The sequence below is a fragment of the Leptosomus discolor genome, chromosome 27 (genome assembly GCF_034619465.1).
Source record: "Leptosomus discolor isolate bLepDis1 chromosome 27, bLepDis1.hap2, whole genome shotgun sequence".
NCBI classification, from domain to species: Eukaryota; Metazoa; Chordata; class Aves; order Leptosomiformes; family Leptosomidae; genus Leptosomus; species Leptosomus discolor.
The window spans coordinates 2,883,758-2,911,446 of NC_141417.1; the positions used below are offsets into that span (position 1 = coordinate 2,883,758).

The 27,689-nt window shown below is 55.6% G+C and overlaps 1 protein-coding gene across 1 annotated transcript in view; it reads right to left on the reverse strand.

Annotated features, from left to right (window-relative positions):
* LOC147413510 (axonemal central pair apparatus protein HYDIN-like) overlaps positions 1-27,689 on the reverse strand; it is a 117,110-nt gene that overhangs the window by 21,839 nt on the left and 67,582 nt on the right. The window contains exons 26-60 of the mRNA XM_086478737.1: positions 27,129-27,338; positions 26,099-26,236; positions 24,244-24,421; positions 23,600-23,730; positions 23,358-23,407; positions 23,024-23,081; positions 22,725-22,858; positions 21,570-21,706; positions 20,613-20,740; positions 20,303-20,494; positions 19,779-19,928; positions 18,477-18,716; positions 18,028-18,196; positions 17,292-17,483; positions 16,283-16,528; positions 15,469-15,642; positions 14,117-14,325; positions 13,525-13,674; positions 13,042-13,225; positions 12,415-12,556; positions 11,028-11,193; positions 8,752-9,360; positions 8,054-8,266; positions 7,459-7,661; positions 7,097-7,279; positions 6,730-6,849; positions 5,208-5,367; positions 4,930-5,102; positions 4,281-4,479; positions 3,248-3,347; positions 2,623-2,722; positions 1,962-2,130; positions 1,464-1,702; positions 1,027-1,141; positions 177-381 (exon numbers count right to left, since the gene is read on the reverse strand). Of these exons, the coding sequence (XP_086334863.1) occupies positions 177-381; positions 1,027-1,141; positions 1,464-1,702; positions 1,962-2,130; positions 2,623-2,722; positions 3,248-3,347; positions 4,281-4,479; positions 4,930-5,102; positions 5,208-5,367; positions 6,730-6,849; positions 7,097-7,279; positions 7,459-7,661; positions 8,054-8,266; positions 8,752-9,360; positions 11,028-11,193; positions 12,415-12,556; positions 13,042-13,225; positions 13,525-13,674; positions 14,117-14,325; positions 15,469-15,642; positions 16,283-16,528; positions 17,292-17,483; positions 18,028-18,196; positions 18,477-18,716; positions 19,779-19,928; positions 20,303-20,494; positions 20,613-20,740; positions 21,570-21,706; positions 22,725-22,858; positions 23,024-23,081; positions 23,358-23,407; positions 23,600-23,730; positions 24,244-24,421; positions 26,099-26,236; positions 27,129-27,338 (6,166 nt within the window). The remainder of the gene's footprint in view (positions 1-176; positions 382-1,026; positions 1,142-1,463; positions 1,703-1,961; positions 2,131-2,622; positions 2,723-3,247; positions 3,348-4,280; positions 4,480-4,929; positions 5,103-5,207; positions 5,368-6,729; positions 6,850-7,096; positions 7,280-7,458; positions 7,662-8,053; positions 8,267-8,751; positions 9,361-11,027; positions 11,194-12,414; positions 12,557-13,041; positions 13,226-13,524; positions 13,675-14,116; positions 14,326-15,468; positions 15,643-16,282; positions 16,529-17,291; positions 17,484-18,027; positions 18,197-18,476; positions 18,717-19,778; positions 19,929-20,302; positions 20,495-20,612; positions 20,741-21,569; positions 21,707-22,724; positions 22,859-23,023; positions 23,082-23,357; positions 23,408-23,599; positions 23,731-24,243; positions 24,422-26,098; positions 26,237-27,128; positions 27,339-27,689) is intronic.

The following is a 27,689-nucleotide window of genomic DNA, read 5'->3' on the forward strand; positions in this document are numbered from 1 at the left end:
TTTCTCCCTCCATGCATCCCTCCCAGCCTCTCCCCGCTGCTGGGCTTGAAAAGGACAGGAACCTTTGGGGTTTTTAAGATGGGACTTCGGGGTCAGGGTGCCTCTCTATCCAAGCAGTAAGTTTAGGTGCTGATCAGCAGCAGGGCTGGCCATGGGAACCTGTGGACAGGACGTACCTGGGAGACAGGACTCGGCCAACAGGGTATAGGGGATGCCAAGGGGATTGTCCTTGGGGTCTCTGTCGCTGATATCGATGGACAGGTGCTCCTTGCACGTCCCCAGCGGCTCTGCGTAGCAATCCACCGTGATCATCCGCTGGCCCCCAGGAGGGATGGAGCCAAAGCCAGGGGACACCGTGAACATGCCTAGAGTGACGTGAGCCTGCAGAAAGAGTCCCAGGAGAGGCTGATGTCTCACAGCCTCACCTGTGGCATCCCCAGCAAGGAGTATGCCACTCCCTGGCCCTCAGCTGGGCCCAAGGCCCTAGTCCCAGGGCAGGGAGGGATGACTCCACAGTCCAGAGGCAGCCCCAGGATGACATGAACAAGCTGGCAGGAGGTGTAGGCTTGTCCCGAGTGGCACAGAGAAAGGAGTTTGCGTGGAAAGGCTGAAGGTGGTAGCTGGGATCCTTAAACCTCCAGGGGTTAAACAGGAGAGCAGAAATAACGGTGAGAAATGATGGAAGAAGATAAAGCGGGCTGGGAAGGAGAACGAGCAAGATCATCTGGTATCTACAGACTGGGAGTTCAAACAGGGATGGTCTGCATCTCTGGTATTCACAGACCTATTTGGGTTAGCAGCCACCAAACACAGGACCTGCTCCTCTCTCTTGACCCCACAACTCCAGGTCTGAGCCGAAGCGTGGGGCTGTCAGTGGGACTGAGCAGCTCCTGCCTCTGCTTGTGGCTGGGAGACAATGGACCTCCGTCATGCAAGACCACATGCCATCCCGTGGTGATCCTGGGCACAGCAGCATCCTCCCACACCACCTGCAGCGGCACGTGTTGGGGAGCAGGAGCCACCCACCTGCATGAAGGGGTTGGTGTCCTTTCGCAGTGACGGCTTGCTTTGCTTGACTGAGAGAGTCTCTTTCCCTAAGTTTTCACTCTCGTGGGAGTGGGCAGATGTCATTTGATGTGAGCTGAGAGGAGAAAGCAGAAACAGCCGTCATGCTGAGCTCCCCTGCCTTTCTCCAAGGCCAAAGCTGGCCTTCCTCCCCATGGAGGAAAGTCCTCCTGCTTCCAGAGGGCTGCCTGCATCAACCTATGGCTGTAGCTTATCGATAGACCGGCTGTATCACCGGCTTTGTCCTACACACGGGGATACGGAGGCATTTTTCTGCTCCCTGTTCACAAGCCAGTGACGCCAATGGACAACAACCCGGCTGTCCTGGCTGCCTGTCACACACCAGCCGTGCTGTGGTGCCACCTCAGGCAGGAAGGATGGTGCAGGTCTTCTCTCACCTTTTCCTTGGCAACAGAGCTGCCTCCTGGTCTGCTTTGTAGATACAGAATTTGAAGTCCAGGATGCCTTTGTTCTCCAGCGTGAAGGTGCAGGTTTTCCTGGTACCGTGCGTCATGGCACCGAAGTTGATGAGCGAGGCAGGGTAAATGCTGTACTTGCTCAACACAGCTTTCGCTGACACCCTCACTGGGATCACGGTGATGGTCTCGCCTCCTTCACAGAGGCTGGGCTCAATCACCTGCAACCAGAGGACGGGTTGGTCAATAGGACAGAGGCCAGCCTCTCTCCCTCCCCCGATGCCACCCCAAGTCCCCACCAGCCTCCTCCAGAGCCAGATTTTCAGCTCCACTTCGCAAGTGTCACAAATGGTTTCTGAAAGACCTTGTTGGATATGCATGAGAGAGGACTGCCCAGCTAGAGCCTTCCTTCCAGAAGACATGTCCTGCTTACACTCCCAAGCCATGGTGTGCTAACACCGCCTGGCCCAGACAGCTCACCTGGCAGTGCAGGATGGGTTTGTCCTCAACATTCATTTCCATCTTGGGCTGGAAGAGCAGCTGGACCTGCACAGGGCACCTGGAGGCAGTCAGCACGCCCTTCTGCGGCTGGATAGTGAAGTGGGATGCCAAGTCGGGTATGTTGCTATCTGCAGTTTCCAGCTTGAAACTGGGAAGAAAGGGAAGGAACAAAACGTCTGCAGTTAAAAGTACAGGTGGCACCAGCACAGCCAGCACTTTGCACAGGACCATCAGAAAAATAAAAAGAGTCCAGCTCTGCTTGGGGAATCCCACGTCTTGACACAGAGTGCGGACAATCACGAGTGTTGCAAGCTAACCTGGACACCAAATTTTTTCATTCCCTCCTTTAAAGAGTCTCAAAGAGACATGAGCTGACCCTCAAAGAAAGGCAATGAATCTCAGCAGTGAGCGGCTTCAATTTCAGAGTCTCTCCTTCTGGTTCCTGCTGAGCTGCGAAGAAATGCTGGTGTGCGGCTGGATTCTCTATCCAAATAGCTGAGGTTCGAGAGCCCAGGTTTTGTATTTACCCAGACCATGAGGCAGCCAGCAGGGGAACAGCTTCCAACCATGGACAGAAGGAGAATACAGGCCTGGGCAGATGGTGGCACCACACATTCACAGACCAGGCAGCTGGACCCACCTGTATGCAAGGTCGTACTTCCCTTTGTTCTTCAGAGTCAGCACTTGCTTCACATCATCCAGGACCTTAACGACTCCAAAATCCACTCCGCCATCTGCACCTGCAGAAAACCCACAGAGCGAGGTAAGAAACGGTGAATATTTGTGGGTTGCTGCAGACTACACCGAGTGACAAGATACATATTTGGAGTTCTCAGGAGGCACAAACCCCTTCTCAGTAAGTTTCTGTTCTTGGAAGTTTTCTCTGGCTACTCTGCTGCCCCTTCTCTCTTTACTCGGAGAATATCCGCAGGGTTTAGCAGCTGAGGAGCTCGGCTTCCAACTCCTTGCTTCCAAGCACAGATCCAACAACTTTATTGCCGTGCTGAGCCTTCAGGAGCTGCCAACTGCTTGTTGACATCACTGTTGTTTCAAAGCCCCCAAATAAATCTGCACGGGAAGTTCCACACTTCAGAGGTGACAGATGCAGGGCTGGCTGTGCCCTGACAGTGCTTTACTCCTCGCAGCTTGCAGGACATGTGCTTTACGTATCCGTGCCACCCTTGCATGCCATCCCATCCCGTCCCGTCCCAAGTGCTTTGGTTGCCCACCTGCCATGGCAATTTGTTTTGGAGGCATCCACTGACCTTGAGGAATGTCGATGCTCAGAGCAACATCATAAGCCTCCGCAACGATCTGGATATTTTCAGTCTGAACAACCCCCAGGACGTTTTCTGCATCTGAAACCTGGAGGCAGCAAGAAACAAAACGCTGCTTAGACCATTCTCCTAAATGCTTTTGGTAGACCACATACAAGTCCTTGTCTCTGCTGGCTGCTTCCACCGCGGCCTCCCCCGCTTCACAAGCATTTGCGGACTCCCAGGCTTTCCTAACCTGTTCATCTCGCGGGCTGACCCAGCGCGATTCTGCTGCAGTAAGAAACACTGTCAGCCCAACTCCACACTCCTACAGCGGGGAACCCGCTGCCAAAGCACCCTGGGAGGCACAGCGATGTCAAAATGACCACAAGTAGGTGAGGTGTCCCAGAGCAGGTGGCATTGACAACCACCCCTCTCCCCTTAATCACCCAGCATCCTCACTGAAAGGCAGCCCTAAACCACAGCGAACCAAACCCCAGAGTGAGAGTTTGCTGCTCTGTGTTATGAGCCCCAGATGGACGCCAGGATGGGTGCAGGGAGCACGCCCAAGTCTGGACAACCAATTCAACCACGCACAGCAGCAAGGTGCTTGTAGTACGGGCTCGGGACGCAGCCTCATAACGCAGGGTAAGCCCTGCAGAGGCTGCACCTGGTCATCTGGGGCGACGTGGATGCTCAGGGATGCGCTGTGTGTTCTGGCGAACCCAGAGGCAGCAGCAGCTGGGGGCAGAGCACCCTGGTGGCCATCAGGTACGTCTCCTCCTGACTCCACAGCATACTTGCCCCATGAAGCTCAGCTACAGGAGCGCCTTAGTCATCACTGAGTTTCCAAAACTTTAACCTTCAGTGAGGCCCCTGCTGCTACAGGCGTGGCCCCCTGGCCACGCGGGTTGAAAGGAATGTCGTCAAGGCTCATCCTTTTGCCCTCTTTGCAGGGTAACCTTCAAGCACAGACTCCATCCCTAAGAGCACAGGGCTGGTCACTGCCCTGCTCTGCCAGGGAGGGCACAGTCCCCCTCACCTCTAGTTGGATCATCTTCTTCATGCTGAAAGTCTTCGTGGCCTTGACACACAAATACACCACAAACTCTGTGCAGGGACCAACAGTGCCCTTGTCTTGTGACACAGAGAAGTCCTCGCCAAGGTTTTGCAGCCCACTGAGCCGCCAGGCCATGGGCAGTGGGGTGCTGTTTCTCAGGACCAGGGTCTTGATCTCGCGCCTGCAGAGACACAAAGACAGGCAGCACCAGTTGTGTGGCGGTCATGCTAGCCTTGCAACCGAATGCAACTTGGAGCAGCCCGATCCACGCATCTGAAACTGTAGTTAATGTTTTGTCTTTGCCACAAGCCTGAGGAGTGAGGTCCTTGGGGGAGAGCTTGGTGTTAGAAGTGTATCCAACAGACGGGAGATAAGGAGGAGCAACCGGATTGCTCTCTGAGCCAGCAGACAAGATGCAAATGCATCGGGATGCTCATCACACAGGATTGCTGGGGGGCTATGGAGCTGGTGGCTGTCAAGGGATATCCAAGCCAGCAAGGAATGGTGAGCAAGAGACTGGGAACCACTGGGAGAAAGGGAGATGCTAGCCCAACCTCCAACCTGAGTAGCCGCTGAGGAGGAGCTTGCCGACAGCTCTTGTCCCCAGCAGAGGGACCACGGGATGACTGACCTGTGCAGAAGCACCTTGTTGAAATGCACCTCCTTGGGGCTGACCCCCAGCTCCACCTGCACCCCCTGGCAGCACAGGCGGAAGACCACTGGCTCGGGGTTCTCCTGAATGCAGCAGATGAGGTTGTCTTCCACGAGGCCGGCCGAAGTGGGGTACGCCCAAACGCTCAGCTCCTAGCCCCGTCCCCGCAAAACAAAAACCACAAGAGCATCCAGTGAGCAGGGAGAACGGCTCCTGGGCACTTCTGCTGGTGCCTGCCCTACCGGCCCGTCTCCTACCTGCTGCTCGTTAGGTTTCAGCCTCATGCTGGGGGGGTCTAAAAGGAACGTGCCCGCTTTGCGATCCTGCTCAAAGAAGAAATGCACTGCTGCTTCGAAGGGGCTGACGTTGAGGATGGTCAGCTTCTCGCACTTGCTGGGAGAGGGCGGCGCCTTGTACCTGTCCACAAAAGGGGAAAAGGCTGCAGAGGAGACCGTTGCCTTTATCACACATCGAGGAAAGCACCGTGTCCAGGCAGCGGGAGGCTGTGCTGGAAGACCACGGTCCAACAGGTAGGCTAAGAAAAAGGATCCCTTTCAGGGGCACGTTCCATGGTACGTGTCTTCATCCCTGCGTCACTTTGATGTCTGCCCCTATACTTGGTGCCTCCATCCCAGGAGCGTGACAACACACAGGCCCCTTAAAGAGTGTTTGACAAAATATGAATTCAAAGGCGCCTGGAAAAATAAAAGTACACCAGGCACACGGCTTCCTCCCCCTTCTTTGTTGGGTTTCCTTCTCTGCAGGGTATAAAGAAATGCTTTTGAAAAGAGGTTTTAAAAACAGCTAAGCTTCTCTCTTTCAAAAAAGTCATGAGACTACCTCCTATTTCGTGGATTAGCTCAAAGTCTGAGGGAAGGAAATAGAAGGGATTCATTCCCAAGAGGAATGCTAAATTTAACAAATGTCCCTTCTCTCGGGTGTGGAACACAATTTGGAGTTAAAGCATTAAAAAACCAAACAGAAACCCTAGACCATTCATCACCCTGGCTAAAGATCCTCTTTTGGTTTTTAAACTGTTTTGATTTAATCTCCTTGGATTGTCAAAATGCCACTAGCTCTCCAGAGCTCCCAAGAAGACAAGAACTTCCTTTCTAATATTAAAAAAAAAACAAAAAGTGATGCTAAAACCAGAAATATGCCAGCAGCACCTATGACAATTTTTTTAGACAGGTTTCATCCAGCAGCAAGGATCAGAAAAATGTAATTCCCATTTTTATTCCTCTGCAGGTTTCCTCCTTCCCCACACACATATTGGCAGGTCAAATCAGGAAGTCTTACTAATATTACAGATTAATGAGCGGCTTACAAAGCCATCAGCAGAATAATTCAGTCTACCTCTAGAGCTCAAGGCACTTTAAAGCAGCACCACAAAGTTCATTTCACAGGTGGTGAAGCTGAGATGTGGTGGGGTAGGACACAAGTTGCCCCAAGTCACCTTCAGGCTGCAAGCAGCATGTGGCTGTGGCCACCGAGGCACCCACCAAGCAGCAAGATCAGCTCCATCTCTCCCCGGGTCCTCCAAGACTCATGTGCCTGCTCTCTGCCTCAAGTTCACACATCCGCGGTCCTTCAGCCCCATGTATCTCCCAGGTCTCTGCCTGGGCCCCTGCCCTGAATTGTGCCACCAGGGCAGCGTGTCCCCAAGCGTGTCCATGAAGGCACAAGGCTCTGGAGAGCCCGTCCCAACATTGGGATGTGTTGCCCTCACTCTGGGCAGGCAGTGCCTCAGCATGCTCACTCGGTGCAGGAAGCACGTACCGGTCTTTTGACTTCCCACACAGCAGTGGTCCAAAGTGGAAGACACCCGTGTTCATGACATACTGCTTGAAGATGATGTCGTCATCTGCCTTGCTCTTCCTCCAGCAAGGAAACACCAGCCTGGGCAGAGAAAATGAGGAATGAGGAGTCCTGAGATGCTCCAAGCAGAACACCTGGTCAGAAAGCCATAACCCTTATCGGTGGCGGAGGACCAGTCCTGGTTCCCAGCTCCAAGCACGGGAAGAGATGCTGGGCGGCTCAGGCAGCGCGCTCTGCCCAAGCCAGGAGGTCGCTGGGGCACAAGGGGCAGCCCTGGCTCTGAGTTCAGCGGGGAGCAGTGGGGGAGGCTCCCGCAGGCCAGCCTTACCGCGGGTCCTGGCTGATGGTGGGATACAGGCAGGTGCCCCTGCAGTGCAGCTGGTACAGGCGCCTTGTCCCCAAGATCTCAAAATGCAGGGTCTGATCAAACTGGCCCGTCACTGCGGAGCTGAAGTGGACCGTCAGTTCCACCTCGCCACGGGCAGGCACTATCCACCGGCAGCTGCTCAGCCTGGCAATTAAAAAGGAGGCTTCAGACATTGCTAACGAGCAAACGAGCAAGGAGGAGGGTCAGGGACTGGCCATCCCATGGAGGGACCGGCAGAGGGTCCCTGCAGAGCTGGGGACACTGGACCTTATTTGGCAAGACGGCCGTAAAGCAGAGGGATGACCTCCTCCCTCACAGCTCACCTGACGGACCTCCCCAGGGATGGGACCGTGTCCACACTGCTTTGGTGCACCGCAGGGGAAGGTGGGGGTGCTCCTGTGTCTAGCCCCTTCAGATCTCTCCTGCCCTGGCCAGAGCTCTGCTTCTCCCTCGCAGCCTTCTGGCTGCCCGCGGCTTTCTGCTTCCTCCGTTGGCCCCTGGTTGGGGTGACCTGCTCCTCCGGCATCTTTGCACCGAGGGAGAGAGAAAAGGGAGAGAGGTCAGACCTGCCCCGAGACATCCCCACTCTGGAAAGAAAGCTGCAGCTCGGTTCAACAGGAGAGACTAAACAACCCACCACATCTGCCCATGGACTTGGTCTTCCTTATCGGACTTTGTTTTGCCCACGACACCTCTCCCTGCCCAGGACCCCTCCCCACCCAGCGTGCTCTCCTCAAGGGAAGGTGAGGGGTTTAGGTGGGGTTTTTTCCTCTCATTTTACAGAACTGCCCTGTCTCTTTTGGACAGACACAAGGGTTGCCTGCAGACATGGGGCCCCATCATGCCTTCACTGCCCTTCCACAGCGATCCTTTGCCAGCCCACCTGCCCCCCATCCAGCCTGGCCCCCGCCCTGGCACCTTCACTGTGGGCACAGCGGGGGCATCCACGAGGCTTTCTGGATCCTTCCTTTCTTCTTCCGCAGGGGCACCTCCGGGCACAACAAAGATGAAGTGCTTGAGGGCTTCTCCGGCTGCAGGGGCCATCCGCTTCTCTGGGTAGTGGATCACAGAGTAAAAAGTGGTAGGTGGAATGGGAGGCCCTGAGGGACCCAGTCCCAGGTCATCCAGGATCTAAAAGCATAAGAGAAAAAAACCCTTTTTATACTTCTATCACCTTCATCCTCACACTTCCTTAAAGACACGAAACTTTTGGCCATGTTTTTTTTTTTTTATTTCTATGGAGCACAGCGCTTTTTTTTTCAACCCAGGGGGGTGGGCAGGCTCCAGAGCAGTGCCAGGACCTACAGAGAGAAATCTCTCCTCTGAGTGACTCAGCTGAAGGAAACCGTGACCATGAGCTGCCCTGGGACCATTTTTAATGAGTTACAGACCGGGAAACTCTCTGAACAGACAGGGTGCTTGAATAGAGAGCACTCCCTCTTTCCACCTATCTGAGGGACGGTGAGAACCTCCCCAGCCACGTGACTGCTGTGGAGCTGTCATGGAACATCACCGGTGGCCTGGACAAGGCTCTGTGCCATTGTCGCCTGGTGGGACACAATGCACCAGGGCCCAGACCACGGCAGGCTCAGCATCTGAGCCTCACGGGGCTTTACCTGCTCTGCTGCCGGCAGCTTGCCGCTCTCCAAGATCATCTTAGTGACATCTGCTGAGCTCAGCACCTGGATGTCCAAGCAGGGCACTCCGACATCCTGGTCTCTGTCTGACCCTTCTGCACCTTCCTGTTCCAGCGGAGATAACTTGGTGTCCTCAAGAGCCTTGAGTTTCTCCAGCCGCTCCTTCTCCAGGAGCGCTTTCTCCAGCCGTTCTTTCTTGCTGTTCTTCCGGCTCCTGTGGCTGGATAAACGCTGGCGCTGGTCTTCTGCTTGGTGCTGCACTTCCTCTCGACTCAGAGGGGACAGCAGGGTACCCTGAGCCCTGTCCCAGGATGACAAAATGTGCGCGACATCCTTCTGCGATGCCTCGTAGATCTCAAACCTCAGGGTCAAGTTCTTCTCGCTGTCACTCTGGGCCTCATCTTTGGTTTCCCCCTGTTCTGGCTCTGAGGGTTGCACAACCACTGCTGGGCAGGCATCTGTCAGGGGAACTTTGTCACCTGCAGAGTTTGCGTCCTCCTTTACAGATCCCTTCTTGTCTACCCCCTTGGTGGCATCCAGCCAGTTGCTGGTGGATGCACTGGTGTTGTTGGCCAATGTCTTCATATTCTGGGCAGGAGGAGCAGGAAAACAGCAGTGAGCATTTCAAAGCACTGACACAAATCACAGAATCACAGAGTAGAAGGGGTTGAAAGGGGCCTCTGGAGATTATCTAGCCCAACCCCCTGCTAAAGCAGAGTCACCCAGAGCAGGTTGCACAGGACCGTGTCCAGGCGGGTTTTGAGTGTCTCCAGAGAAGGAGACTCCACAACCCCCCAGGGCAGCCTGTTCCAGTGCTCTGCCACCCTCAGAGGGAAAAAGTTTTTCCTCACGTTCAAGTGGAACTTTCAGTGCTCCAGTTTGTGCCTGTTGCCCCTTGTCCTGTCACTGGGCACCACTGAGCAGAGCCTGGCCCCATCCTCTTGACACCCGCCCTTCAGATATTGATAAGCGTTGATAAGGTCCCCTCTTAGTCTTCTCCAGGCTAAAGAGTCCCAGGTCTCTCAGCCCCCTAAGCATCTTAGCAGCCCTCTGCTGGACTCTCTCCAGTAGTTCCTCTTGAACTGGGAGCCCCAGAACTCGACACAGCACTCCAGATGTGGCCTCACCAGGGCAGAGTAGAGGGGGAAGAGAACCTCCCTCGACCTGCTGGCCACACGCCTCCTAATGCACGCACAAGGGCACATGGCTGGCTCATGGCCAACTTCTTGTCTACAACTCCCAGGGCTTCTCCACAGAGCTGCTCTCCAGCCGGTCACCCCACAGCCTGTACTGGTGCAGGGGGTTATTCCTCCCCAAGTGCAGAACCCTACACTTGCCCTTGTTGAACCTCCCGAGGCTCCTCTCTGCCCAGCTCTCCAGCCTGTCCAGGTCTCGCTGAATGGCAGCACGGCCTTCAGGCGGGTCAGCCACTCCTCCCAGTTTGTATTGTCAGCAAACTGGCTGAGGGTGCACTGCGTCCCTCCAGCCAGGGCGTTGATGAGTATGTTGAATAAGACTGGACCCAGTACTGACCCCTGGGGAACACCATGGGGTAGCTGCAGTAGGACAGTGATGATCTTTGCAATAGCACCCCAAGCCTCATCCATGGTCTGTGCTAGGTTCTCTACAAATCCCAATTCAGAACGCAGCTGGTACCCAGTTTAGCTCAACGGAAACCAAACTCTCCAGCATCAGGCTGATGAGGAGTCCTGCAAACCAGCTGAGAAACAGAACAACTCCCCAACCCAAATACGGAACTTAAGGCACATCCCTATTCCTGTGCAGTCCCTCTGGGCTCGTTTCTGGTGGGCTGAGCATCCCTGACACTTTGGGAAGTCTGGCTGCTAACAAACACCTAAGGCCTGGTGGGATCTCCTGCCAGACATGGAGGAAAAGACACCACATCCCAGACTGGTCATGTCTCGGAGGTGTAAGTCACATGCAGAGCAGGCAGAAATGCTGGACTAAAACTATCTAGGGCTTCACAGTGAATGGATGGAGTTACGTGAAGCCATGACTCAAAGGCAGCACGATCCTAGAAGAGCAGCTCTACCAACAAACCCGTGGGAAAACACCCTGGGTGAAGCAGCAGCATGATCAAGCATCAGCTGTTGTTGCCCAGTACAGCCCCACGTGTTCCTCAGGGCTACATACTCGTCCCCAGCACTGCGTGTGGCTGCTGGCTTCCCGGGGATGGCACAGCTCAGCTGGAAGGTCCCCAGGGCTTTTACTCATCTATAAACACAACCACCTACCTGCCTGACTCCAGGCTGGCTTTTCCTTCTTGAAGCATTATCTTGGTCTTTTCCAAGCTCTTTCTTCTCCTGCCTAGACGACTTCTTCAGCTCTTCTGCCTCCTTCAAGCGTTGTAGCTCCCGCTGGTGCTTTTCCTCAATCTCCCGAGCCAGCTGCTCCAGCTCCCTTCATGCCGACAAACAGAAAACAACCTTGAGAGTCACCTCCAGAAATCTGGGCTCGCTGTAAGCCCAGCTGGTTCTGCACTTCATCCATCGACCCCGAGGGCACACAGAACCATTAGATCATCTCCACGGACTTCCCTCAACCTGGGGAGGCTGGGAACATCCAAAATGAGGAAAGGTGGGAGGGGACCTCCAGGGCCAGCCGAATCTAGGCTTTGCTGTCCTAAGGTCCAAATTGTGCTGCTTCTCAAGAAGGTCCGCCTGGACACCTGCGGCACACTGCTGAAGGCTGATCCACCGTCGCTCCGCACTGATGCCTGAAGCCCTCTCCATTTCCCAGTGTAAACCAGCTCACAAATCACTTGCACTTACTTATTCCTGCACCAGCACTTACTTGGCTGATCCAGCCCTTCTTCCCGGGCATAGCCCGCTCCTTAGTGAGAGTAACCACATCCATTGGAAAGCAAAGGCTGCACTAACTCCCCTCCTCTGGTCTGAACCACCAGATTTGCTGCTGCAACCCAGCCATGACCTGTACTGCCTGTCCTGGAAATCATCATCTGAAGCAGCCCTAGTGATACCCTCCCAGGGAAACAAACTTCAGCTGGGGCTGCAAGAAGTGCTGAAATGCTTGCTTTAAGCAAGTCCCTCCCCGAGTTTTAGGCGGGGATTAATACAGGCTTACCCTTACCCTCCCCATCCTCCTGAACATGGCTGCTTTGCTAGATCAGAGCTTCTCCCAGGCTCATCTGCTGCTGGAGCTTTTATGGCTGGTGTCACTCAGTAAGGAAAATCCTGGGAGACCAGCACTGCAAAGGCTTCATCTATGGCAGGACTGGTATCTGAACCAAGCCAGCACAGCTACGCCTCACACCAACCCACACCACAACCCCTCTGGTTTGGTGACGGGGGGATGAAGATGATGAGAATCAACACAGAGACACTTCTAAGTGCAGCGGCAAGTCGAGCACGGAGACGAGCTCCTTGCATGCAGCGTCTAAGTTGCAGGGCTCACCACTAAAGTGGAGAGAAGATGTTCTCATCTCACCAGAGGAAGGTCTTTTGGGAACCAGGGAGGTGGAACTGGCCATCTTTGTGCTGCCTGGAACGGACACTTTTGGCCTTTGTTCTGTCACCCCTCTGAGCTCCACCAAGGTCTCTGGAGCAGGGAAACCCTGCAGGGACACTATCCTGGGGAGTCATCCACGGAAGGCTTACAGACCTCTTCTTCCTCTCACGCTGGACTTGTCGGATATTGTTATTAAACTCAGTTTTCTGCTCCTCAGTGAGGGCATTGTACTCTTCCTCATCCATCTCCCAGAGACGTGCTTTCTCCCTCCTGGCAGCTTCTTCCTGCTCCCGTCCTTCAGCACAGAGCAGAGGAGAAACCATTAGCGACTGCAAGTGAAGCCTGCTGTTCCAGGTGAGCTGCAAGGAGTCACAACTCTCTCCTGACCCAGCCTATCACCCTACAGGGGATACTGGGGAGCGCATACCCCGCTCCAAAATCCAGATAATCCCCCAAACTGTCGCTGCTCAGCGAGTTCCCGGGCCTTACCTGGCTCACGTGCACCAGCGCTGTGGACAGCTGGCCAGTGGCCACTTGCTGAGCCACAACAGCTTGCACTTGTGCCCAAGCTTTAACGTTAGAGACTAAGGCAAGGCTTATAGCCTCAGCTCTGCTGTATTTTAAGCAGCTGGGAGCTGAGTGCTGGCTATACCGAGGCAGAAGGAGGAAGGTTTAATAAAAACATTTCTTACAAGCCCTACTGGAAACTCAGATACACACAGATAAGGTTGAGGGCTTGAGAGGAGAAGATTTGAGAGGTACAGAGGCGAACAGTCTCACCTTCCTGCTCTTTTGCAGCTGTCTCCCTGGCTTTCAGAGAAGCATAATCCTGGAAGAGGTTCACAAAATAGATATATGGCCGATTTCTGACAGCTTTGAGCAGGCAGAGGAGAGCAGAAGCCATGCTGCGGGCAAAGAGGGTCTCCAGGCCATCAAACACCACGCCCTGGTAGCAGTCACTCAGCTGTGAATCAAGTCGAAAAGGAGAGAAAGTCAGCTATCGCAGGCACTGGGCTCTCAGCGAGTCAGTAAACCCCAAGGTCAAAGGACACCAGCCGTCATTGTTCCAAGTGCCTCAGCTCAGACAAGCTCTGATCCTTCCCCGTGCTCTGCCAACTTAGGGATCTGCAGCTTCACCCAAGGATCCCTGCACACAGCCTGGGACCCCTCCAACAGCAGCTACAGACCTCCTCCTCTCCGAATTGTTCCTCACTGCCTGTCTCTCTGTAGCAGGAACGTAGCCTTTGCCCCCACCCCACGTACCTGCAGCCTTTCAGAGAGGATGGCCACCAGCAGGTCCTCAGGCAGCACGCAGCTCATAAAGCCCATCTCTCCTGTGCTGCCAGTGATGCTCAGCTGTCGCTGCGCAGGAACACGGGGAAGGGGACAGCCGAGGTGAGAACTGGACGAGCCCTGCAATGTTGAACACCACAAGAAAAATAAACCACTTTGGAAACCCCTGAACAATTCCAACCACTGGGCTTGCACCTGGGGTTTCTCTCTAGTGGGAGACAAGAACAAAACTGCAGGCCAACAGCTCTAGGGGACAACCCCGGAGGGTACATCCCTTGGCCAGCAGACACCCAAGCTTGCAAGCCCCCGCCACAGCACCCTGCAGCTCTGCCCACTGCCTGCGGCCACGTTAGCCAGCGCTGCACTTTGCCAACAAGCCGTTAAGACCCAGTAGAGTTCTTCTGCCAGAACACGGGGTTTCGTTGCCACCCCAAGCCATACCCAGCCCGCCCGGCTGTCTCTCTGCTTCTATACGCCCACACCGGGCTCTGTAAGCAGCCCCTTCACTTCCCACAGGCAACAGAAAAGTCCCGGGCATTAACCAGCGTGGATCATGCTTCACCTGGGAGCCCGCTGGGTCCGTTGGATGCTGCTTCTGCGATGAGGATGCGTGGCCATGCGGCTTCCTCCTGCCTGTGGCAGCGTTCGCCCAGCCTCGGGAACGGACGGACTGCAGGCTGACTGTGTCCCCAGAGCTGGGCCGGCTCAGGTCCCAGCTGCGCCTGGCCTCCGCTCTGAACTGCGGGCCGAGGGACACCTCTGCATTTTGACCTGCGGAGAGGACAGACGGCTCAGCGGGGAGCGAGCAGGCACCTTCCACCCCAATGGCACAGCCCTGCGCCCCGGCAGGGACACAGCACTCATCCCCAAGCCTGCCGGCCACTAGCAGCACTGCCCTCCAGAAGCAGCTCCCTCTTTGCTTCTCTTATTAGCATGATCAAGCACAGCATCTGAGACTGGATTTTAAAACCTGGGAGTTTTTCATGCACAGCCCTGTGTCCCCGCTAAGAAATGCACATGCAGGTGACACTGCACAGTCGCTCCCCTATGGATCAAATCAAGGATTCCTCCTCCAGCACCATCGTTTCCATACCTTGCACCCATCCTGCATTCTCACATGGAGACTGTAACACGCAGCCCTGCCCCAGCTGCAGCACCCATCTCCACTGGAGCTAAATCCTCCGCACGGCATAATCCCACCCAGGACCTACACCCTTCTTCCTTCCACCAGCTGCCAACCCAACCAGGTTCAAAGCTGAGCAACACAAAACTTCCCCCACCAAAGCCAGGGTCTGGCCTCACCCTGCAGAGCTCTGGGCACCAACCACTCAATAAAGTTTCCTAAAAGTCTCCGGTCTCACATGGAGAGCAGCACCACATGCATGAGCTGCATGACCTGAGAGCATGTACAGGAAAATCTCTGGAGAAAAGAGCTCCTCTGCAGTGTGTGTCTCATCTGAAACTCCTCTGGGAGGTTATTCTTCCCTTCCTCTCATGTTTGTGAAGTCACACTCAAAGTCAGTCGTCTGGTGCTTAATGAGCCACTTCAGAGGGCTTCTTCCCTTGCTAAAGCGGGCAGCAGTTCTGCCTGATGGCCATGAGAAGCAAGCTGGATTGAGCTTTGAGGAAGTATTAAAATCTCTGAGAAAGATACAGGTGTGCTTCACTGCGCCTAGAAAAAGGAACATGGGCCAAGAAGCCCAGGGGCAGTAACAGTGCCCCTGTCTGAGCCCTTAAAAGAGATTCTTTTTAATAACCAGAGATGCTTTGTGAAACGGCTTTGCATTTCTACATGCTGCACTCACGTTCCCTAAGACACCCAAGGGCTGTCCAACTTCCTTCCCTGGAGCAAGCACAAGCGGATGGTCATGGCAGGTTCTGAGGAGCTGTTCTGCGCCCGGCATTTCTCCTTACCGGCATCCTCTGTCTCCCAGCGGGCCTGCTCGATGGCAGCCCTGACGCACAGCTCCCGGGCACGGAGCCCTGCCGAGCTGCTCCTGTCTGAGATGGCTTCCGTCACCACGGCATCGATGGACAAGCAGGCAGCGCCGTAGTGTTTGGAGAGGGCGACTGCTGCTGACGTCTTGCCTTGAGAGAGAGGAAGACTGGTTGGTGACACTTGCATGTGAGGCATTTTCAGGGACAGGCTCTGGAAAGCTCCCAAACAGCATTTCAAATCTCAAGGATGGTCAGAAAGCAAGTGTCCCTTCAGGGATAACCACGAAGGAGGCAGCTTGAACATGGTTAGAAGTGTTGTCCTCTAGAGCCAGGTGCATCATCTCCACCTCATGCTCAGCCAAGGACTTTGCCCCTCGCGGTGACCTCAACCCTGGGCCCAGGATGACGTTTCGAGCCCTGTCCCACCACCATTCGGACCGCTCGTTTGCCTGTGCTGGTTGGTGTTGCCTCAGGCAACATCTAGGCGCGGTTTGGGGGTCAGTACGGGCTAAGGGCTGCTCCCACGAGGCAACACGGTCACTAGGCAGCGTGGTCTCAAGCAACAGGGACACGGGCACCCTGTCTGGGGGAACGAGGGCCTGGCTGTACAGACACAAGATGAGCCACATCACTTGCACCAGCTAGGCGAAGGCCTCGGGCAGTTTCATGTGCCAGCAGAACTGGGGCTTACCTTGCTCCACTTTGGCTGGTCAACCAAGCCCCATGGTCCACCAGGACATCTCTCTCCTGCTTCCCCCCTCCTTGCAGCCAAGGGCTGCGGCTCACGTACCTGTCAGGGGTGCCCCATGGACGATGATGACAATCCCTCTGCGGTTTCGGGCTGCGCGCCCTTCTGCAGAGGTATCGATGCCGAGGTGGCGGGCGATGGCCCTACAGACAGGGCTGTCATCCAGTTCTCCCGCGGCCTCCTTGCTGCTGGCGGTGCTTTGCTGACGCTCTGCTGTGCAGAACCGGGTAGAAAAGTCAGCCTCCTGTCTGCCTGTGACCCTGACCATCCTCCCCATCCCCTCAGATCCTGGGAGAGGAGACTCTGATGAAACCAACGTCACACCCAAGATCTCACCATGCCCTTCCTCTAGGCTTGTGCAGGCCAAGGTCTGCCCTAGACACTGGTGAAGGTGCCTGTTCACAGTATAGTAAATGGGACGGCAGAAAGAGGAAAGAACGAGCATCCAGCAATACCTAAAAGGACTGGGCCACATCTCCTTCCATGAACTGGCAACATGGTCCTCATGGGAGTTTGGTCCCGGGTCCTGCTGAGTGCGGGCAGGGGGACAGGGAGAACTGGACATTTCACACAGTTCCAAGGGAGAGGCTTCATCTGGGGATCGAGCAGTTATCCAGAAGCTGGGTGCTTTAGGAATATTACACCAGGAGATGTGGCTGGGCTCTGAATTCACCATAACAGCATTTACAAAGAGCTCCCACCATCGCCCTTAGGAGGTCACAGAAAGCCACCTCAGCTTGCAATGTCCCGCAGGACAGAGTGTGCTGCCCTGCCTAGGAAAGGGAACAGCATCATCCTGATCCCAGCAGCTCCTGGGGGCAAAGGGGCTCATTTAGCAAAGCTGGGCAAAACCTCCCTGGCCTCTCACTTGTCCCTGCCCCAGACTCTTCTCAGGATCCTACAGCCTTCATATAGAAGAGTGGGTTCAGGGCCTACAGGAGCGAAGACCGCACCAGGCTGCAGTAAAGTGATGGAGGTGACACTGAAGTTCCCCACTGAGGCCCTTTTGCCGCAACAGATAGAAAGGAGGTGAAGAGCTTAGGGTTATTACCTGTCCCACGTCTTTTCTCAACATCTTCCTCCTCCTCTTCCCCACACTCAGATTTAGAATCCACCTTGTTTGACTGGCTTTCACCAAAAAGGGAGGAGGGAACGACTGAGCTATGGGATGAGATGGTGTGAACGATCCCAGCAGGCTGCTTTCCTCCTTGATCTGATGGAGGCTGGACATCTTCAGAGTTTGCTGAAGAGGAAGGACACGGAGAGGGAAGAAGAGGGTGAACATGGCCACGCAATCTGCTCTTTGCTATTTGCCACTTTGCATGGCCACACAGCAAAAGACTGAAAATTTCCCAAGGAGGGAGACTCCCGAGGCACTGAGAAGCCTGTCCAGGCTGTCTCTGCCCTCATGGGAATGTCGAGCTTGTGCTTTTGTTGCTGGGAAGGAGCAAATATAAAATAGCTAGAGACATTAGACCTGGTCCTACTGGCTGAAGAACTCATCCAGTCCTACCCTTTGTGGCTGAGGGACACAAGGGGACATAGTGGCTATTCCTCCAGTCCGTGGCCGGCAGGTATGAACTTGCTTTGGCTGCACTCAGGGCTGGTAGAGGATGCGTGTTAGGAGCCACAGACTTTCACCCGGGAATTCCTCTACCAAGCTGGGGAACGGGCGGCTGCTAAAAGCATGGGCTTCCCATGGAGAACGAGGCCATGGAGAGCTCAGGGTATGTGGGCCGGACTCCCTGCTGTGCCCACACTCAGGACAGCCAACGCCAAACCCTCACCATTGTCCTGGTCTGCTGGTTCCCCGGTCTTGGACTTGGCCTGCTCATCCTGCAGCCTCTTCTGGTGCTGATAGTACTCCAGCACCTCCGGGGGCAGCTTCTCACCCGGGGCGCGCAGAGGCAGCAACAAGGTATTGTGGCAATCGTAGTCCTTCAGCAGCCGCAGGATCTGTGCGCGTGGGGAAGAGGAACCACAGACGAGATGCATTTCTGGACCTTCATCCCACGAACAGACTCACACACCAACCTATCTTCTCCCTCGTTCCTTCCTCCCAACAACACGGACTACCCAAGCCCCTTCACAGCCTGCAGGCACAGCTGCCTAACCCCGAAATGCCACCAGGCTTTGCCCCGGGGACTGCCTGCATCTCCCTGGCGCGAGCCTGGGAATGCTGGAGTGCTGTGAAGCTACGGGAGCACGCACAGGGGGACCAGGCCTTCCCGCTCACCTGCTCCTCAGCAAGGTACTGCTGATCGTACTCCAGTGAGTAAAACTCGATGGGGAACTCGCACGGGTTCTTCACCACCACTGTCCCCTCTGCCCCACGGCTGTATGGCAGCAACGGTCCCAGCTCCAGCACTGCGGGGCTGAACTCCAGCTGGGGCTCCAGCCCCTGCCCTGAGACCTGCAGGTGGAGGTGCTGGCTGCTCTGGCAAATGTTAATCTTCAATTTGCTTCTGTAGGACTTCTGGAAAGAGAGCAGCACAGAAAGCTCCTTCATGAAGTCCCAGGTGACGGGGCCTCAAATTCAAGCCTTGCACCACGGTCAGGGTGTTACCAGTACCTCTAAGGTGAAGGGAAAACAGATCTTGACTTATAGCAGGGGCTACAGCATCTGCATGCTGGCTCGGAGTAACTGGGATGTATCCTGGTGGGAAGTGTAACTGGATATTTGGGGATCAGATGGATCTAAAATGGACTATCAGATGTTTTCACCTCGCACAAGGGGGTGCAATGCTCACGAGAGCTCATGCTATGCTGCCCAGACACAGTCCTGGCACTGCTGTGTCAGGCAAACAGCAGCTACACAAGAGAGGCAGATGAGCTCTCACTGGCTAGAAATAAGGGTCGTCTTCTCTGCTCAGTGTTCGGCTCTGGTCAAAGCCAGAGACAAGACGGTTGCATTGCTACTAGCCATCCAAACATCCCTGGGACTATTCCCAGGCATGGAAGCACTTGTGTCCACACTGTTACACCCTGCCAGTTTCCAAGTCACAGTGGCCACGTGCAAACTGCCTTCGGGAACGCTCCGGCTCTGATGCCGCCTCCCGAACTGCCTGGGAATGTGCAGGCAGGCTGGGCCAGAGCCACAGGGGCTGCTGGCAGCACACTGCTACAGGGGACTGTCCTGCTGTGCCCAGGAAGGTGTCTGCTGGCTGTTTTGTCTGCTGGTACCAGCAGCAGGATTAGCCTAGAGCGGCTCTCCCAGGGTTATCCCCTGCAAACGTGCCAGCTGCTCTGCACCAGGGTGCTGCACCCTGCAAATATGCCCACGCAAGGGGGAAGACGAGGGAAAACAGGCGGCTCTCCCCCCACGCACCCAGAGGCAGCCCCACCGCACTGCCCTGATGCTCTCGGTGCAAGCTCCCCGTGGGGATTTCAAAGCGCTTCTCAGAAGAGTGCACTGCAGGGGAAACTGAGGCACAGTGGGCACGGCGCTTGCAGAAAGCTCCACGGGGAGGCAGAGCTCATCTGCTCCCTGCGCTGGGCTCTTGTTACCACACTGCCCTGCCAGACCCGCCAATCTCACCTCTTCCATGGGTGAAAACCTCACTCGCACGTTGCATCGCTGCCCTGGAGCGAGGGTTCCAGCCGAGGGCAGCGCCCTGAAGACACAGGGCTTGGCCTTCAACTGCTGGAGCAGCTTCCGACGCGTGCTCGCTGGCAAGTGTTTGTCCACCTGAGCACAAAACACAGTTGTGTGAGGTCTCCTTGGTCTGTGAGGACAGACCCTTGGCTCCCACAGTGCTCTGAGATCCTGTCACGGTGCTGAGAGCACCCACATCCAAACCAGCCATGGCCACCACTGGCCTAGAACTGGAGGGAAAACATGCAGGCAGGGCAGGCAGAGGGGGAGGCACCGTCCTCGGAGGAGGAGGACTGGGTGAAGACGGCAGAGCGGTGAAGCACCAGCTAGTGAACAGGTGCCTTCCTCTGTGCCCTCAAAAGCCTCCTCAAACGAGGTGTAGCCCGAGTGCTCAGGCAGCCACAGGGGCAGAGAGGCAAAGAAAACCCAACCAAGAAGTTCGGTGTTACGTGCTGTCTGTGCTTTACCTTCTGAAGAGGCTCATTCACGGTGATGAACCATTTACAGGGGACCTGGAGCGCATTGTGGAGCTGGACGGTTTCTTCCTGACACTGCCCACACTGGACAGCGGAGAACTCCAGTCTGTCCCTGGAGAGGCAGAGGGACGGCGCAGCCACGGTGGCACGGAGGCGGACGTGAAATGTGGGGCCTCCTGCTACCTAGTGAAGGACGGAACATCCAGCTCAGAGCCCAGCTGACATCTGCTGCTCTCCCAGACCTCCTGCTGCCTCGAAAGGTGGTGCAGGCAGGGGGAGGTGAGGAAGCATTGATGGGTACCTTGATGGGCAGGAGCACAGCCACCTCTCCCAGCGGCAGGTTGGCGCTCTGTGGATCAAAGCGCACTTGGAACGTTTCCGTCTCGCAGCAGGGCAGGTGCTTCACACGGTCCAGCTCCACGCTGAAACCTTGAACAGATGGAGATAAAGCAGCTGAGATACACGAGCAACACAAGATGTGTCACAAGCACGTTAAGGCCATCTGAGTGTCTGGCCAGCAGCTCTGTGAAGGACCCTTTGCATCTCTGGAGACGCCTGCCACTCTTTTTCCCTTGTCATTGCACAAGGACAAAGGGTTTTCACAGCCAGAATCCAAGACCCACGCGGTAAAAAGGAAAAGTATCAGCTGAGAAGCTCCAGCAATTCCTTCATCAGGCATCCCAGGGGAGGATGCACAGACCTCTCCAAAGGAGAATTCCCAACCGAGATTCCTCCACGCTGTGGTGCTCCCTGGAAAACAGCTTAGAGGAGACACCTGACCACCCTTCAGACACAGCGAGTCACCGTTTGATGGTACTGCAGCCTTACCTCAAGGCCTGTTTCAGAAGCCTGTTTCGATACAACAGAGGACCTCACAGGCTGAACAGAAGTGCTGCGACATTACGAACTCTAAACAAAGCACTTCCAGACCACAGAGGGTCCATCACAAGCCCACAGAGTGCACAAAGAAACTCAGACGATGCTCATGGTAGCCAAGAGCAGAAGATACTGAGAGGTGACCAAGGTGACCAGCCCATCCAGCCCCTGCAATGAAGTGTTTGGGCAGCCACAGGCAGGCCAGGTCTCTGAGCTCTGCTGGCCAGGAGAACTCAGGCTCTAAAGCACCAGGCAGAGGGTCCCAAGAAGGAAAAAACCTACACAAACAGGCACTTAAAACCCGCCCCATGTCCAGTGGCTGAAGGTAATCTGTCAGAGACAGCTCCTTAAGTGCACACGAAGTCTCTCCAGCCCTGGTTACCTGTGTCACGCAGGACCTGTCCATCAGCACGGAAGGACACAGGGAACCGCCCGGTGTTGGTGATCTTCACCATGTGCGTGTGGACGCTACCGAGAATGACGTAGCCAAAGTCCAGGATGTACTCGGGCAGCTCAGCTCTGAAAGGAGGAATAAGGACAGCCCTTAAACCACAGCCTGGCTACATTTCCAAGGAAGATGCAAATAAAGTGAATATTTTTGTATTCCCTGTTGTAAAAACTCAACTCAAGCCCGTGAAACCCAAGGCCTGACCACCTGGTAATAAGGCTTTGGTGAGTCACAGGGAATGTAGGTCCCAGGTTTCATCAGCTACCAATGGGACCTTAAAAAAAAATTAGTTTAAAATGGACACTGGTCACAGCTCCTCTGCTATGAAAAGCCATTGTAGAGAAGTCCACTGGTCTCAATGAAACTGCTAAGCCTGGTGCACAGCCCAAGCCTGAAATTACTTCAGGACCTTGTAACAAGATTTGCCTGCACAGGAAATCTTCACGGCTCTGCAGCCACATCTGCCCCCAGAGCAGCACCCGTAAATCAACGCCTGCAAGATTCACAGGAAGGGCCTTTTCCAGAGCAATCCCACTCAGGAAAGCACATAAATGATCTGTTTTGCAGACCAGCTTCTTCCTGAACTGGAGCCTACCGTGCCCGTGCCTCACCAGGAAGGGCCAAGTTACCTAGGTAAGCCCTGAAGTCCCACCAGCACCCAAGCCACCTGATTTAGGGGTTGTCGAGGGCTTGTCAACCCACGTGATTCCCTGCTCTTTTTGCTTAGTGTGGTCTGTTAGTTGGAACAAAGACACCAGCTTTGAGTTGCCTCTTCCAGAGCTGCTCAGCAGGGATGGCATCTGGGCTGTCAGGAAGGGCTTGATGGTCTGCACTGGGCCCCCTCAGCTCTAAGAACAGAACCCAGCATCTGTGGGGAGTTGAGCACCTCCAAAGATCAGGGTGGCACCGTGGAAGTGAGGACACTCAGCTGCTCACCCCCCAAATGTCAAAGCCATCAGGATGAGACCCTTTCTGAAGTCCCCAGCTATTGCCAGCTCTGCAGACACAAAGAGCTCTCAGGAGCAGGGGTGCACTGCTGGGTGTTACCCTCGGGGCACCTGGAGATAGGGTACAGGAGTCCCTGCTAACCTGAGAAGCCTCCGGTGAGCATGCTGGTCAAAGGCAGCGGCTGCCAGGGGACCAGAGGCAAGAGCTTTCTGCTGCTCCAGGGCGTGTTTCTCTATCAGCATCTGCTCCAACTCCATCTGCAGGCAAGTGTCCAACTGAGGAAAGGCAAGACAGTGGGTGGTTAGCAAAGGTCCCTACCAAGGCACAGGCTTGTCTCTGAAAGGGGACCCACCCTGGTCTTGTCAAGAGGGGTGATGGGGTCCTCCTGTCTCATTGCTCAGTGTCTGTGACACCTCCCGCTCTCTTAGCCAGGATCTCACCTCAAGGGAAACCAACTCCAGCATCTTTGCCTGCCCACTCCCTGTTAGAAAGGCTGACCTGGCCAGACAGACAGACAGACAAGCCAGGAAACTTCCAGAGCTCCAAGTATTTGCCTGCCCTCAGCTGCCGCCAAAGCCGCTGGGACAAAAGCTCTCTTGAAAAGGGAATCGCGATAAAGCTGGTGCCCCTTGGGGATGAGAACTGACAGCACAGTCCCAGCCAGTCAGGCTGCTGCTATTAAGCCCTGTAAACCTGGCAGGGCTTGGGTGGTGAGCAACCAACACCCCAGTGACGACCTACATGCCCATCACAAAGAACCAGAAATGCGATCACTTGAGCATGGTCTTCAGGATCTCCCTGGGGTAGTCAGGAAGCTCGGGCATCTGCAGGAGGAACAACCACCAGAGGTGGGCAGCCCCTGGGGCAATGCTGAGCTGATGCATGATCATGGCCAGGTGTGGGCAGGGAGGTCCCACGTGCCAGCAGGGCACCAGGAAGCCTGAGCAGGGTGCAAGGGGTCCAGATGTCACAGGGACAGGGTGGCATGGGCCAAACGGGGCAGCAGCCATTCTCACCACGGTGCCAGAGTCGTCCATGGGTGGCTCCGCAGCCACAGCCGCCTCCAGAACAGCTGCTTCATCTCTCTGTCTGTCTGTTTCCATCTTTTCTGTCACCTGCTTGAGGACCTTCTCATAGTTCTCATTTCCTGAAGGAAGAAAACATCCACAAATAGTAGCGTGGGCACAGCGCCATTCCCAGTGAAGCTGGGAAGCTCCACTTCCCCCGACGCTGGCCTCTCCCAGAAACACACTCTTTGAGCACTGTGTGGAAAGCGGATGCTGCTTTCCCTCTATGAATCCTGATGTTCCCTCCCACCCATCTTCCTCCCCACAGGAGCATCTCATCCCCTGCAATGTGATGCAACTGCAACTCTGCCCAAATCCCTGCCAGCCTGTATTACAGCTTTCCCGAGCACTTCTGTCTAGCCATCATCTCTCCAGGCCTCCGACAGGTACGCTGGCAAGCTCTGCACGATGGTTCCCGGGGCAAAGCCCACAGGGGCTTCTAGAAACTCAGGAAGCAACCAGAGGGTTGAGTGTTGGTCTGACAGCCCTGAAACCTCCAGCCTTGGTGGAGGTGGGTGTGAGCTGCCCTGTGGGTGTACGACACGGGGGACAAGCCAGGGGACCTTCCTGGGGAGCAGACAGGCAGTGCTCACCTTTGATGTTCCTGGGCAGGTCCAAGCAGATCCTGGGAAAGCTCCCCTCTCCTTTCAGGGAAATTTCTTCTGGCTCCAGGTGACCCACTCTGATCTGGAAAGTCCTGCAGAAGACTCCAGGCACTCCCGGCAGGTAACAGACTTTCAGCACTTGCTCCTTGCCAGGTTCAATGTAACCCTGCAGAGCGCGGGAGAAGAGAGAGGGAATGCACCAGAGGGTTTGGGGAGGGATGGTTCAGACAATAGGCCTGGTGCGAGGAGAAGACGGGTGCCCATATACAAGAAAATGTCAGACAACATCACTTTCCAGCTTTCTGGTACCCAAAAGCTGAAGTCTCCTACACCAGGATGCAGGATGTCCTGCAGAGGGCTTGTAGGGAGGCATTCCCACACGGCAGACCAACAGACTGCCCGTGGCTCAGCACGAGCACAGCTCTTCTCTGACGGTGTTTACCTCTGCTAGCAAGAGCCAGACCGAGTAAATAAAAGCTCTTGTACCAGCCGCTATGGAAGGCGAGTGCAGTGCCCACACTCTCAGCAGGGCTGGCAGCTCCTGTCACAGCACACCAGTGGCTCCCAGGCCGGCATTGAGGCGCCTGGCCCCTTAGGAATGATCCCAACCAAACATCTCCTGCCTGGGCGGTTACACCAAGGGTGCACAAGCCTTTCCAGACTCATGCTGACCTGAAAACAGACATCCCTGGAAACACAGGAGCAGAGACTAGGACGAGACCTAGGGAAGAAGGTGTTGCCGGGAAGGGCACCTCCTCTCCGGGCTTCCAGAAGGTCTGTCCAAGCCCCGGGCTGGGCTCACACCAGCCAGGTGGAGAGCAAATGCGAGCAGACAGCAACACGGCTCTGGGTGACAGGACACAGCTGCAGCTTTCCCCGGCTCGCCCCCTGCATGTGGGGCTGGACCCTTGGCTCCCCACTCCCCTGCTGCAGGGACAAGCTGCTGAGTGGGACAGATCCTGCCACTCGGTTCCCTGGGCCCTTGCTCCAGCGCACAACACAGTGCAGCGAGAGCGAGCCCCGCCGAGCTGCCAGCACCGATGGTGCTGTTACACCGCTGACTGCGCGGGTCCAGGCAGAGCTGTGTCTGTAGGAGCTCGCGGGAAGAGGGTGTCCGTGTGTCCTCCCTTGTAGGGGCCGGCGTGAGGAGGTGTGAAAGCCATTTGGCTTCCTCTTCCAATTGCAACAGAGGGACATAGATAGGATGGCTGCTCCAGCTCAGACATCCATGCCAGACTGAAGCTGGGGTGGCGGGATGCTGCAAACTCCTCCCCTCACTGGCCCCCTGCCCCACAAAGCTGCCGCAGAACAGCAAAGCTGGAGGAGGGAGGGAGCGGTACCGGGGCGGTTCGGATTTCTGGCAAAGGAGCTTCATGCCCGAGCAAGAAAGCGTTTAGGTCTCGCCTGGCGATTGCTGGCAGAGGGCAGGCAGCGTTGGTTACAGGCAGGAGCAAATCCCGTCCGATCACACAGCCCGGGTGAGGTGACCCTCAGCAGGGCCCGAACCTTCCGGCTCCGGTGCCAGCACCAGCAGAGCGCTCAGCAGCTGGGGCCCAGGGAGCCACCGGAGCAGTCGAGCCTCCCGCTGGCAGTTGCTGTGTGACGGCAGGGCCACCCGCCAGCAGAGGCCATTAAGGGAGCCTATTAGGACTGCGCCCGCTTGGCCTGCTCTGCCCCCAGCAGCAACTGCTTACAGCCCTGCCTCTCTCCCGGCTGCTTTTGTGGGGTTTGGTTTGCTTTGGTTTTTTCCCTTTTGTTTTCTCCCTTCTTTTCCCCTACAACCCTCTCCTGGGCAGCCTGACACAGGGCCAGAGTTAATCACTTGTGCCACCTCCGTACTCACCGCGCCGGGCACGACCAGGGGCACGCCGGGCAGAGGGCTGTCTGCAGTGGCTGCGCTGGGGTTTGGCACCACGTAGGCGAATCCCACCTTCCCGCTGTTCTGCAGGGTGACCTCCGCTTCGGTGACTTTGTTAAACATCTAAAGAGAGGACAGAGGAGTGGGAGGCTGAAGACACAGCCTGATACTGGCAATCTCCTGCTTTCATTGGGGTGAGAGTGAATGAACACCACACAGGAGAGAAGCAGAGGCAGAGCAGGTTCGGGCACTTGACTCTCCCCGGTTGACGTGGGGAACCCACAGTCACAGGGGGCCTCTCAGCCCTACACAGGAACAAACACTTCTGGCAGCATGCAGAGGGGCAATGCCAACCCCATGAAGATCAGTAATAAAGAACCAAAGAGGATACAAGTTCTCTGCTCTGTAAGGTGTCATCTAACGCCCACCTGAACCAAAGGAGATGGCATCAAGACACTGCAGAAGAAAAGGCACTCGCAGACAAGTGTTTGTGGAGCTTGCAGCGACAGCAAAAGGGGAGACAGTGCAACACACATATGGGCCAAGAGCTGGAAACATCTGGGGGGTTTTCACTGAAGAGAAGTGGGGACTATTTTGGGACACGCTCTCCAGCTACTGTGACTGGGAAGCCCAAGCTAACTTCCTCCCTGGTTCATTCTGTTGATTGATCAAAAGCATTGGAAGAAAGCATCTCCTGGGACCTCAGGCTTTAGGAGTGGATCAGCAGATGAATGTCTCTGGGCATGCCCCTCTGGAGATCATCCCTGGGATCCTGCCTGCCCCATGAGGCAGCACTACTTACCTTGAAGAGGAGCAATTCCCAGCTTTGGGGAGGCTGGTGATGGCCATTAAAAACCAGCTTGGAGGAAGGACGTACCACTCAAAGGTTCTACTTCCAAGCCATAGAGCCAAAAAAGGAGCTGGGAAGGGGAAGTGAGCCCTAGGCCTAGGTGGGCAGCAACCTGCCGGGGATGGTTTCAAGACAAGGACCTTGGCCAAGAGAAGCGCGCAGTACCTGCAGCCCGCAGTTGATCTCTGTGGTGTCTAGGAGGTAGTTGATGACCGAGGCCTCCCCACTCAGCGCAACCTCGTAGGTCGGGCCTCCCTCCACCCTGCACAGCGCCATGACACGGGCAACGATGTTTGCGTGGCCGAAGAAGGTGAATGTGACCCGCTGGCTCTCGCCTGGCTGCAGCACGCCGTACAGCGGCAGGATGTCGAACACCTGGAGGGAGGGGAGGAGAGATCGAGATGTCAAGCATGGAAATTGATGTGGAAGAGCAGCCACAGCTTGGAGCAAATACAGACATGGCTGGAGGGGCCTCTTCCTCAACACAGGCAAAATCATCCGAACCTCATCCTGCATCCGTTCCGCTTACCAGTGGAGGGACCATGGGAAAAATCTTCTCCCAGACTCCCTAATTAATACACTACATTAAAGTAATTTGGGACGTCTCCTGGCAGCAAGAAATTCTCTCCACTGCAGAACCTGCCTTTAGAACCACCTTGTACTGCCTCTACAAAACCATGAGATTCGGAGGTGAGAGCCCCTGGGGCCGGGGGCAGGACTGCAGCC